The sequence below is a fragment of the Lagenorhynchus albirostris genome, chromosome 20 (genome assembly GCF_949774975.1).
Source record: "Lagenorhynchus albirostris chromosome 20, mLagAlb1.1, whole genome shotgun sequence".
NCBI classification, from domain to species: domain Eukaryota; kingdom Metazoa; phylum Chordata; class Mammalia; order Artiodactyla; family Delphinidae; genus Lagenorhynchus; species Lagenorhynchus albirostris.
The window spans coordinates 16,740,257-16,753,185 of NC_083114.1; the positions used below are offsets into that span (position 1 = coordinate 16,740,257).

At 53.8% G+C, this 12,929-nt stretch overlaps 1 protein-coding gene across 1 annotated transcript in view; it reads right to left on the bottom strand.

Annotated features, from left to right (window-relative positions):
• The window catches only part of KSR1 (kinase suppressor of ras 1), a 151,358-nt gene that overhangs the window by 41,722 nt on the left and 96,707 nt on the right, over window positions 1-12,929 (bottom strand). The window contains exon 3 of the mRNA XM_060134281.1: window positions 394-541. Within this exon, the coding sequence (XP_059990264.1) occupies window positions 394-541 (148 nt within the window). The remainder of the gene's footprint in view (window positions 1-393; window positions 542-12,929) is intronic.

A 12,929-nucleotide genomic window follows, 5' to 3' on the forward strand; every position in this document is an offset into this window, starting at 1 on the left:
GAGGGCAGGGAGAGGGGAGGGAGGGGGCTGGGTTGCAGGAAACTACAGAAGAGTCACAGAGCCCCACAGAGGTGCTCCACGGGGAGCACCTGCGCAGCAGACCAGCCCGGGGCTCCTAACGATGGCTCAAGCTTCATCCAGCCCAGTTAGGATCCGGGAGCCTTCTGTCTCAGGGAGAGCCCTCTGCCTCGGGTCAGGTCCATCACACGCTTTCTGAGGGTGGACCCTGGCCGTTCCAAGCTGGCCCAGAGACCCTGATCACACTGGCCCCACCCCGTCATCCATCCCAGCAAAAGCCCTGGCACCCAGGGAACCAGGCCGAGCCTGGGAGAGAAGTCCAGTGTCCAGGCCAAGGGAGAGGGAGAGGGAAACGATGGGGCTGGTCCTACCTACCCAGGCCTGTCACCTTCCGCAGGCAGGTGAGGGCGTACTGCAGGCGGCCACACTCCTCGGCACTGGCCCCGCAGCGCCGCAGCGTCTCCTTCACCTTAGCCTCGTTCATGTCCAGCAGGGCATCCAGCGTGAGCTCGCAGAGGATCTCCTGAGGAGGCACAGGACAGGCGGAGAGCCGGCTGAGCAGTCACCCTCCTCCCAGCCGGGCCAGCCTCCCGCTGAGTGGCAGGGGCCAGCTGCTGGCGGGCTGGCCTCTGACCCAGAGCCTCCACTTGTCCGAGGACACCAGCAGTCAACCCTGGCCCCCGCCCCCAGCGCTCTGAGACAGCAGCTGAAGCAGAGATGCCAAAACTTGGGGTTGGGGGGAAAGGAAGGAAAATACCAGAAAAGTTCTGATAAGCGTGTGTTCCCTTCTCGTCTCTTTTTATTTATTCTTCTACACAGGAGAATGATGAAACACCACGACTTTTTAGAACGACAAGTACTTCAGATAAAGATAGCCCTTTACAATTTTGCTGTCTCTGAATCAGACAAAATAGGTTTCAAATAAGATTGACTTATGGAGAGAAGGATGACAAAGAATTAACCCTCGCCAAGCACAGTGTAGGTCCTTACTACCCGGCTTTGTCTGATTCTCAGTCGCACCCTTCCAAGGTTTCAAGGTAGCGGACATAAGTGAGATGCCCGAAGGATGGAAAGACTGGTGCAGACTCTGAGGAGGGAGGGGCCACACAGAAGGAACGAGGTGGCCTCGAGGAGACAGAGTGGCCCCTGGCGGACCAGCAAGAAGGGAACCTCAGGCCTGAGGCCACAAGGAAGTGGATTCTGCCAAAGACCTGAACGCACTTGGATGTGAGTTCTTCCCAAAGCTTCCAGGTAAGAGGCCGGCCTGGCTGACACCCCGACTTTGGCCGGGCAGGTTGCTAAGCAGGGAAGCTGGACGAGCCCGTGGGGACCTCTCCATCCAGTCTTCTTCCTGCAGGACTGGGAGCTAACATATGAGGGATGGTTTAAGCAGCTAAGTTCATGGTAATTTGTTACACAGCAAAGAAAATGAGTACAGAGAGCGAATATTTGAATCAAGGCCTAACTCCAAAGCTTATGCTCTTTCCTCTCATCAAGGAGTGGGGAAACCCCTCCGGCTCTGATTACTTTGAGCCACATGGGATACGGAGCCTGGAGCTCAGAACAATGGGACACGTCCCTGGCCTCAAGTGGCTTGTGGAGTGACTGACGTGAAAATAAGTTATTGCAATGCAATAAGATATGGCCCAGCAGAGGGAAAGCTCAAAGAGCTATGGGACCAGTGGTGAGCTTGGGGGGCTGCGGGGGGTGCGGGTGTTGTCCCCTTTCTGGAGTTTCCAGATTTTCTATAACAGGGAAGGCCAAATATCCCACATCAAATGATTCGTATAAGCTTGCAGTTTTTGTTTTTGTTTTTTTTTTTTTTTTGCGTGGGCCTCTCACTGCTGTGGCCTCTCCCATTGCGGAGCACAGGCTCCGGACGCGCAGGCTCAGCGGCCATGGCTCACGGGCCCAGCCGCTCCGCGGCATGTGGGATCCTCTCAGACCGGGGCACGAACCCACGTCCCCTGCATCGGCAGGCGGACTCTCAACCACTGCGCCACCACGGAAGCCCTAAGCTTGCAGTTTTTGATCTAAGCTGATTTTCATTGATTTTATTAGCCAGCTGTGCCTAATTTTACGAGAGCCATGTTATGGTCGGTCAATCCGTGGTGCTATAAACCTTAAACTCAAGTGTCAAAACTGAACCTGATGAAGATACCGGCTATGAGTCATTAGGGCGATGGTTTGGGGGCTCTGTGACGCCTGGGGGTGGGGCCACATCTGAGGCCTGGCATGTGGCCCCTGGTGTCTGGCCGTGTCCCCTCTCCCCACCTTTGTGTCTTGTATGTATATTCTTCAGCCTCCAGGGTTGTGGGAAAGAATCTCATGGCTGTTTTGAATGACTCACACCAAAAATGAGAAATAAACAGATACCCCAAAGCACCAAGAAGCTCATCATTGGTTTGGACAAACCCCTGGTTGTCAGAAATCCTTCCAGACGATAAAATGGGAACGGGAAACGGTGGATAAGAACAGCACACAGAGCAGGCTGATTAGATAATGGTCCCAGGGCAGAAGCTTTTGTTCAATCAATGTGTCTTCCTCTATTGGCTTCAATAACACTCTTCACTGAAATGCAATCTTGACATCTTTTGCCCTCATTTCACTATGCAAAGCTATTTGGCAATATTGTCAGGGGAGAGCAAATGGAAGTGATGTTGACCTGCACAAAACAACCCTCCACCTTTCCCTAGGGTGCCCTCAGTGCTCACCCGCACATGCGCGTTTCCCCAAGGCTGTGATGACTCAGCAGTTCTACGGAACGTGGAGATTCCAGTATCTGCTTGATTTGGGGATGGAGGTGGACTGATGACGACAAAGACAAGCCTAGGAACCCAATTCCCAATCTAACTACAATGCAAATTCAGATTTTTTTCTTTCTTTTCTATTCCTTTCCTCCCTGCCCACACCAGGTTTCAGTTTCTCAAGCATAATAACTACATTTATTATTACAAACTATTTGCTAGTGCTTTACAATACGTTCAGGGCTTTGTGTACTGTCTCCACTCAAAACAATGCAGCAAGGAGATGCTGTGAAGCCCATGTTATTGAGGCTCAGTGACCTCACGCAATGCAAGTTAATGAATGGCGAGGCCACAACTGAAACCCCAGTGTGCTGGGTCCCAAAGCTCCTTCAACTGTTCCCCACTGTCACTCGTGAACTTGGGCAAAGCCTTGGGACGCAGCAGCTATCTTGGGGAAAATGATTTTTTTCAAAGTAAAGGAATTAATTTCTACCTGCTTTCTGGAAAAAAAAAAAAAAATATATATATACATATACATATACTGTAAATTGGAAGTCCTTTGTCTTTAGCGAGCAAAGAGAGAGAATATGTTCAAATCCATTCCCTTTTTAAAACAAGGGGAAAAAAAGGTATTTCCTTACAGCTTCGAATGAGCTGGAAAGTTTCTCTCACTCCCCTGAGACTTCAGGGCTCAGTCCACCCCATGGGAATAAGGCAGCAGGGGCCGCTTTCCCTTCCCTCCTGTGTACACCACCAAACCTCACACGTGGATGCGATGCTCCCCCTCACAGCCACAGGCACAGCCAAGTCGCAGTTAGGAAGTTATTTCAGACCAGAGTAATTCAGGTACAATTGTTCTGGATAATCTCTAAACCGAAAGCAAGTTAGGGGGACTTCCCTGGTGGTCCAGTGGTAAAGAATCCACCTTCCAATGCAGGGTACGCGGGTTCGATCCCTGGTCAGGAACTAAGATCCCACATGCCTCGGGGCAACTAAGCCCACGCGCCACAACTACTGAGCCCGAGCGCCCCAACGAGAGAGCCCAGGTGCCGCAAACTACAGAGCCCACGCGCCCTGGAGCCCACGGGCCACAACTAGAGAAGAGAAAACCTGCACGCCACTAGAGAGAAGCCCATGTACCCCAACGAGTGCTGCAATAAAGATCCCACATGCCACAAGGAAGATCCGACACAGCCAAATAAATAGATTTTTTTTTTTGAAAAGAAAGCAAATTAGGGAATGAGCCTCACCGCCTGCTGACGGTGAACTCACGGGCCTGTCGACAACCCAGCAGGCGAAGGCGCCCTGAAATGCTCTCAGGTCTGAGAGGCCCCAAGGCTGTGGAGGGCCTCCACCTGCCTGGAGTCACACGAAGATGCCAAGTTGTCTCAAAGCCAGGCGTCCAGACCCTGGCATTCTGGAGAAGGGACCAAGGCTGAGTGTCCACACTGCTTCAAGGAGAATTACTGCCCACCCCACCACAGCTTCTGTCTAAAGAAGAAAACGTGAACTGGAAACCAGGAAGGGAAGACATGGCTGCCCAGCCTGCTACGGGAGACTTTCTGGGTCCACCCAGCCTCGGGGCAGCATGTGAGCGCAGGGGTGGGCAGAGGGGCCACAGGACAGGGCACACTGGCTCCCCGCCTCTGCCCGTTCCCTCGAGCCACGACTTATGTCTCCGGCAGGTGACGTTATGTTACTCTTTCTGATAATAATTAGAGGGCAGGACCAGTGGAGCGTGGAGATGACTCCCAATCTGTGATCACGAAACGGCTGCTTCTGTTCTCTGCAGCAGAAGGTGGGGACGGGCTGGGCCAAACACGCTGCGCCCCTCCCCACCCATCCCAGCTGCTGACGGCAACTGGTGTCACGGGCCAGGCTGGGTATCAAATGGTGTCCCAGGACTTACCAGCAGCCACGGGGCTGCCTGGAGTCTATACTTAGCAACCTGTGCCGGCTGACACTGAAGGCCCCCCCCCCCAGCCGTGGCCGGTCAGGCGGGCCGTGGAAATGCCATGGGCTTCACAGCCTGTGTGTGGACCGCGTGCCGCAAGAACCTGTGGCAGCTCAGGACGGAACTCGGGTGAAGGCCTGGGCTGAAGGGAGACAGAGACGCAAGCCCATACTTGGTGTCTCCGTCTAGCGTTCTGTCTAGTCCTAGAGCACAGCATGGTTCAGTCACGGCAGTAACTGTCTCAATCAGTGCGGCAGGCGCGCAAGGTCCGTAGGCCGAACCTGGATTTCTGGTGCACGAGCAGAGATGTCCACCAGCTTCCCTGGCTGGGGCTTAATTCAAGGGCCAGGATCCTTCCCCACAGATGCTTGCCTGGGAACTGGTCCCACCAGAGAGACCAGAGGTGGCCCCCAGAACCGTGTGGATGGTGACGTGGGACCCTGGCACCCCTCTGTGGCCAGGGCTCAGTGGGAGGGCTAGGAGAGAAGAGGCAGAGGAGCTAGGGGTGCCTATGGCAGCCCAGGCCGGGAGCCCCCATGCCTCCAGCTGGCAAAGGAGAACCTGACGGAGGTTCCTTCCTGCCTTCTCACCACCGCTGGCGCTGAAGGAGAGGGGGTGAAACTTGGATAATAATAGTTGGATATTCTGGGAGGCACAGGAGGGGCTAAGGCAGTAGGGGCCTGGGTCAGGCGCCTCCTGGGGTTTCCATGGAGATCAGCTGACAGCTTGGGGATACTGGCTTTGTCTGTGGACCAGTCCTGGACCTAGTCACTATCCCAGCCCTAGAAAATGAGAAAAAGCCCCTCCTGGGAGAAGTCAGCCCCTTCCGGGAGGGCTTCTCTCTACCATCTCCCAGCTAGCTGACCAGTACAGCAAAAAAAGGATCAGACTTGGTCCTTGGAACCCTCTTGACCTTGGGCCAGTTCCTGCCCCTTCACTGGGCTTCAGTTTCATCATTTATAAAATGAGTGGGTTTGGCTAGATCAGATCAGTGGCTCTTGACCCTGGGGGCACCCTGGAATTACCTGGGAGGCTTTAAAAAATGATCCTGGGGCTTCCCTGGTGGCGCAGTGGTTGAGTGTCCGCCTGCCAATGCAGGGGACACGGGTTCGTGCCCCGGTCTGGGAAGATCCCACATGCTGCGGAGCGGCTAGGCCTGTGAGCCGTGGCCGCTGAGCCTGCGCATCCGGAGCCTGTGCTCCGCAACGGGAGAGGCCACGACAGTGAGAGGCCCGCGTACCGCAAAAAAAAAAAAAAAAAAGATTCTGATGCCCAGGCCCCGCCTCAGACCAATCAAATCAAAATGTCTGGGGGTGAGGACCATGCAGGCAAAAAGGCTGCAGGGCCTTAAGTCTGGCTAAAGTAGCCCAGGGCAGAAAGGGTCTGAGAAGGCAGATCTGTCCTCTCATGAGCCCACACTCCTTCAACCCAACCCTAGCCTAGCTCAAGCTCATAGATGTCCCAGGAGATATGCTCTCCTGTACACTGCTGCCTCCCTCCCTCCTAGGCAGGGTAGGGGTTCACAGAGCGGGAAGCCTGGTGGACCCTTCAGGGAGTGGCTGTCTCTGGCCTACGCATTAGTATGTCTGGGCTTAAAAGCCTTAGGAAGGGGTGTGGAGGTGGAGGGATGCAGGAGAAAGGGATCAAGAAAGGGTGAGTGATGAGCATTTATTACTCATCTCCTGGGTGCCAGGCACTCTGTTAGATGAACTACAGAGGTCAGCACATGCAGTCCTCATAACAGCCTGAGACGGACGATAAGGCTCAGAGAGGGTGGGTAACTTGCTCAAGGCCGCACAGCCTGATAGATGAGGCTGAGGCACGGGCCACCTCTGCCTCTTCACAGCCAGCTGGCTCTGCCTGTACTGGTGCCCACTTCTTTGCTCTATAAAGTGAGATCTTTTTCCCAGGCCAGAGTCTACCTGGCATCACAGGTCACATCTGGCTTGCCAGACTCCACGCTGTGCCCTACTCCTATGCCCAGCTGGGAGGTGCGCTCCAGCTGCGGGGTTAAAAGCAGCTGCAGGAGGCCTCCCGGTGGGTCTTCTCTCCACATTCCTTTTCAATCCCCTCAGCGGGCCTGCCAGGCCCCCTCGGCCCCCCTCCTGCCCTCTGGAGGAGGCGGGTGCTCTCCAACTCTGCCTGGGACCAGGTCTCCAGCTTCTGGCGGCATCTGCTCTCAACACAGCCACCACCATCACCCCAGGGGGCTGGGCCCACCCTCCGGGAAAGCCTGTCTTGTGGCTGCCTCCCAGGTCCCATTCTTCCTCCCATAAATCCCGAGGTACCTAGTGCAGGAATTGGCACACTTTTTCTGAACAAGGCCAGAGAGTGAGTATTTTCAGCTTTGCAGGCCATATGGTCTCTGTCACAACTACTCAATTCTGCCATCAGGGCACCAAAACAACCACAGACAATATGGAAACAAATGGTTGTGGCTATGTGCTAAGAAAACCTTAAGTATGCACGCAGAACCTTGAATTTCATATGATTTTCACATGTCACGAAATAGCCTTGTTTTGCTGTTTTGTTTTTCCTACCAGTTGAAAATGTGAAAACCATTTTTTAGTTCGAAAGGCTGTGTAAAAACCAGCGGTGGGCTGGATTTGGCCCAGAGGCTGTAATTTAGCAACCCCTGACCTCGTGGGTCATTCAGCCACTCAACAAACACACGGTAACTATGTTGGGCTCCATCCCCTGGTGGCCCTGGGTCTCACTGCTCCTTCCTGCCTGCCTCTCCCTGTGCTGACGTGTCTTCTCCCCATCCAATCCCAGCACACAATCAGCAGAAGGGGAACACAACGGAGAGGCAAGGCAGGCCCACATCTGCCATCTAGGCAGCCTACATTTTGTCACCTTTCTCTGTGTCATCAACACACACTTCCAAAACTGCTCCTCCTGGATGCTGTTTGAAAATGGCCAGATGACCAGGATTAGAGAAACATATACACACCAGACACACCCCCACCCAGGTTTGGGGCTGTGTGCTTCCCCAAATACACGCTACTCCCAAAATGGACAGAGGAGATGGGTGGGCTTCTGTAGCAGGGGGTTCTCTACCCCCAGGATGCTTGCTCTCTGTGGGAAAGAACCCACTAGCCTCTCCACTAGACTCCACAGTCAAACTCAAACCAAAAATGGAATACTCGAAAACCAACAAACAAGAGAACATTCAAACGGAAGACTGGGGTCTAGGTAGGAAGGGGGAGGGTTTGACAGCAGCCAGAGAGCTACACTAGCCCTTGGGTGACACTTGGCTTCTAGGGAACAGGCAGGTGGGGAGTCCCTCCCTGTACGAGCAGGGCAGTGTGGAGGGGCCAGAGCTGGGGAAGCTGGAGGGGTCAGGGGCCTGTCACCACGTCAGCCCTGCTCCAGGGCAGCAGCTTCCCCAGACCTGCAGGCCCTCGTGGCGTCCCTTGTTGATACAGCAGATGGACGAGCAGGGTGGCAGTGGGCCGGCAGCTGGGTGAAGAGGAGGGCCTCCGGAGGGGGGTGGTGAGCGTGCAATGGACCATCCCAACGGGGACACTTTTGAGACGGAAAGCGGGAGAGCTGTGAGGAACTGCCCAGGACGGACAGCCCTGGCGAACTGGGATATGCCCAGTGATCCTCCGCAGACGGTGCAGGGAGCAGGGCCTGGTTTGAAACGCACCTCCCCAGCTCTCCTGGGGGTAAAGGCACCGACAGAAATAAACAGGGGCTCAGGTGCGACCATGTCTGCGGCCGGCTTTGTCGCTGTCTCCCGCTTCCAGTTCTCCCCTGGACAAACATAGCAGTCAAGTGAGGATTCCCAGAAAGTCTACTCTGTCTCCTCGACATCCGCAGCATGAGGGCTCTGAGTGCAGCCAGCCAGCCCCCCGCCCGGCCCCACGGCAGGGCACCTGGACTGGCAAACGGGCCTCAGGGCGCGGCGACTCCACTCGGGGCCCTGGCACACGCCTGGCCCCAGCGCTGGTCTGGTGGGCCCTCCCGCAGGGCCAGGAGACAAATCACAGACCCCTCGAGCAGAGCGGCACGTCCCAGTGTTCAGCGCACTGTCTGTCCTTTGGGGCTGTTTATCAGTCTGTCTGTCCAGGGCAGGGAGGGGGGTGAGCCAGGCTGCGGGACATGAGCCCAGAGCTGGAGACCTGAGAGGCAGAGGCTACTTGGCCGAGGACAGGGGCCCATTGTTTCAAAGCTGTCGCACAATGGCCAAGCGGGAGACTGAGATCTCTCGGGAGACCCTGGAGGGAGGCAGCCCCTCTCTGTAGTTTTCCAGAAACCCTGTAAACAACTCCTGCCCCATAGCAGCAACGGAGCCAGGACTCAAGCCAAGGAGGCCATCGCCAGAGCCACCAGGGGCTGAGGGCATGAAGGGGGCCAATGGGTATTCATGAGGCTGGTGAAGAAAGGAGAGAAATCCTTTCTCTGCCAAGGTCAATGGCAGAATGCAAAGGACCCTTAGAGACATTCTAGTCCAACACTCATTTTACAAAGGAGGAAACCGAGGCCCAGAGAGGGGAGGGGACCTGCCTGGGTCACCCAGAACAACAGCACCAGGACCAAGGCCCTGGTGACCTTGACCAACACCGGGGACCAACACCAGGATGTACCGACCCCTGGGAGAGCTCACCATTTTCCACGGTGGGCATTCCTTACCCAGGTGTAAAGGTGTCATTCCTTTAGAGGTTTTCTGAGCTGCTCTAAGCGGTGAGCCAAAGGGAAGACTTCCCTGAGGTCTGCCCTGAGGATCTTTTCCAAAGGTGCTGGCCTGAGGGACACCATGCCATGTGTTCACCTCATGGGTCCAGAGCCCTCTGGAATCTGGAAGCAGTGGGGTTCTGGGCTCATGGCCTCACCTGGAGCCTGGCAAGTCCCTAATGTCTTGGTGACTCAAGAGGTGGTGGGTGGGCAGAAATCCTCGGCTCCATGCTCTTGCCCACCCCCACCCATGCCCACTTCAGTGACACATCTTTTTTATTTTTGTAAAGAAGCAGCAAATCGCACATCAGCAGCTACACCCAAACACCCAGGTTCTGAGCTGAGCGCTAAGACCCACCCGGGGCTGCGGCACATTGATTCTCACTCAGCTTCTTCACATGCTTCCTCTTTTCACAACCAATCTAATCATAAATTAACAACTCCTGATACTACAGCCATTTGTGAAGTGGCCTGGGCACAACTGCTTAATTGCTAAGGGAAGTGAGAGTCAGAGAGATTAGGTTACTCACCTAAGACACAGCAAGTGAGCGATGGAGCCTAGATTGGACCCTGGTCCATGTACCTCCAAAGCTAGCACTCACAGCCTCTATAGGGCTTGGCCCCCCTTATCTGGTTGACCAGAAGCACTGAGACAGGGCTGGGCCTGCCCATACAACGCTGGTTTCTTAAGCTCCTGGCAGAAGAAGTAGGCTCACAACAAGTGTGTGCCCTGTTCAAACCAAAAGCACGAACGGGCCCCAAACCGTTCACTAGAAGGGGAAGATCTATTTCAGTAAGATTCCGACGGGTCCCCACCAGCCACCTAACTGCCAAAAAGAAAGGGAATGAAATAATGAAGTGGAAGGCATGTGCTACCCCAATATGCTGATTTCTCCAGATGTGTTCTATAGACAGCAAAGCAAGGACCCGGAGCCCAGCCAAACACACTCCTTCCAGGCTCTCATGCAAAGGCCACCTGATCCCAGCCCCCAGTGCCTACCTCGCAGCCCTCCAGCCCGCGCTGGTCCAGGCTTTGTGCTTCACGCAGCACCACGGGCGGTGGGGTCCCCGTGCTCCTTGTAGCCTTGGCCATCACCCAGCTCCACAGGCAATGCATGACGAGGGGCCCGAGCCCAGGGTCCCTGGCTGTCCCGGTCCCTGGTGTGGTGTCCCAGGGAAGGAGGTAGGGAGAGGAGTTTCTGTTTTCATGACTGTAGTGAACAGTCACTGCAGCCAAAAATAGTCTGTGCCGGGGAGCTGGGGAGTCAGCACATACCTCCCGGAGCAGGTGCTGGGTGTAAGACACAGAGGCTCCAGCAGGGCTCGCTGCAGGGGGCCGGGTGTGGGGCAGGTGCCCCAGGGTATCTGGGGTACCAGGCTGAAGACAGAGGTGTTCCCTGCCTCACTGCCCCCCTCCAAAGAGTCTGACCTGAGTCAACAAGGAGCACGATCATCTCCCTCCTCCCGGTGAATCATCTGGGGAAACCCCACCCCCGCATGAACTCCAATTGCTTCCAATGCCCCTGCTGCTCTCACAGATTTGGGGCAGGGTGGTTTAGACACCCAAAGGAAGAGCCGTACAAACTACCAGCTATCAAAACACATAGAAGGGACTTCACTGGCCGCACAGTGGTTGGGAATCTGTCTGCCAATGCAGGGGACACGGGTTCGGGCCCTGGTCCGGGAAGATCCCACATGCCGCGGAGCAACTAAGCCCGTGTGCCACAACTACTGAGCCTGTGCTCTAGAGCCCGCGAGCCACAACTGCTGAGCCCGTGAGCCACAACTGCTGAAGTCTGCGAGCCACAACTACTGAGCCTGCGTACCTAGAGCCCATGCTCCGCAACAAGAGAAGCCACCGCAACGAGAGGCCCGCGTGCCGCAACAAAGAGTAGCCCCCGCTCTCCGCAACTAGAGAAAGCCCGCGCGCAGCAACGAAGACCCAACGCAGCCAAAAATAAAATAAATTAATTTTAAAATATATACTTAAAAATCAAAAAATCATAGAACTGTACACCAAAAACAGTGATCTTGACTATGTGTAGTTGGAAAAAAGAAATGTACAAAGTGATATGGCTGGCTAGCAGTGGCTGGTGGGGTTGTGTGGGGGGGGGTTATTTTCTTTTTTGAGTTTTATATTTTCAAATTTTCCTACAATGAACGCTTGTAATTAGCTTTAGAAAATGTTACTTTCAGTGAAATTTTTAAAAAGATGCTCAGGCATCACAGAGGGAATATACAACACGGTCCCATTCATGGGAACTTAAAGTGTGTATGTTGTGACCCCAACTTTGGAGCCAGACTTCCTGGGTATGAATCCTGGCTCCCCCACTTACCATCTAGGTGACCTCGGGTAAGTGACACCGTCAGTTTCTCTATCTCTATCCTATACTGGGGATAAAAGCATTGCCTCCTGCTACAGACTAAACACTTGTGTTCTCCCCCAAATTTGTACATTGAAACCTCATCCTAATGTGATGATATTAGTGGGGTCTTTGGGATGTCATGAGTGTGGAGCCCTTAGGATGGGATTCGTGCCCTGATTATAAAAGAGACACCAGAGGGCTGCCCGGTCCCTTCCGCCATGTGAAGAGACAGCAGGAAGACGGTCATCTATGAACCAGGAAGTGGATCTTCACCAGACACTGAATCTGCGGGCACCTTGACCTTGGACTTCTTTCTCAGTTGCCAGAACGGTGAGAAATAAATTTCTGTTGTTTTTAAGCTACCTAGCCCATTCTACGGTATTTCTGTTACAGCAGCCATAATGGACTGGAGTAAGCCATCTCCCCAGAAGGTTATCAGGAGGACTGAACGACATGCTCCACGTAAAGCTCACAGCTCGGTCCCAGGCACACTGGGAACACTCACTAAAGAATCACAGCATAAATTCATGAATAAACGACATTTAGAAAAGAAGAAAAAGAAAAGAAAAATCCACCAACAAAGGCCAACGGGAAGGAAATGCAGCACAATGTTTCCATCATTTCCTCTTAGTAGTAAGATTATGAGGTAAACCATCAATAAACAGCAGTATTGTTTTCTTTAATTTCTATACTTTTCACATTTTGAAAAGGAACATACATATAAATGACTGGATATTAAGAAAAAAAAAAAAACACCCTGGAAAGCCAAGAAGCAATCATTACCTCTGTGCAGGATTACAGATGACCTGTTTTCTTTGCTTTTCTATACTTTCTAAAATAAATAGTTATTACTAGCATAGTGAAGAAAATGAGAAGTGTTATTAAAAACAAAAACTGAAGAATAGACTCACCTATTATATCACAGACACATGATCTCTGCAGAAACCCTGCCAGGGTCTGGGCCTTTGACAAACCACCTCTGAGCCTGAGGCCCTTTGCCTCCTACACAGACAGAGGAGTTCTGCTCACTGTTGGGAAAGGTGGGCACAACGGTCACCGCAAGGTCCCCCCCAGGGGAAAGCCAGGTGACCCATCCCCATGGAGAGCCCCTGGTGAGGGTGGGGGATGGGGAGCTACAGTAGGAACAGTTGTTATCTAAGGGAG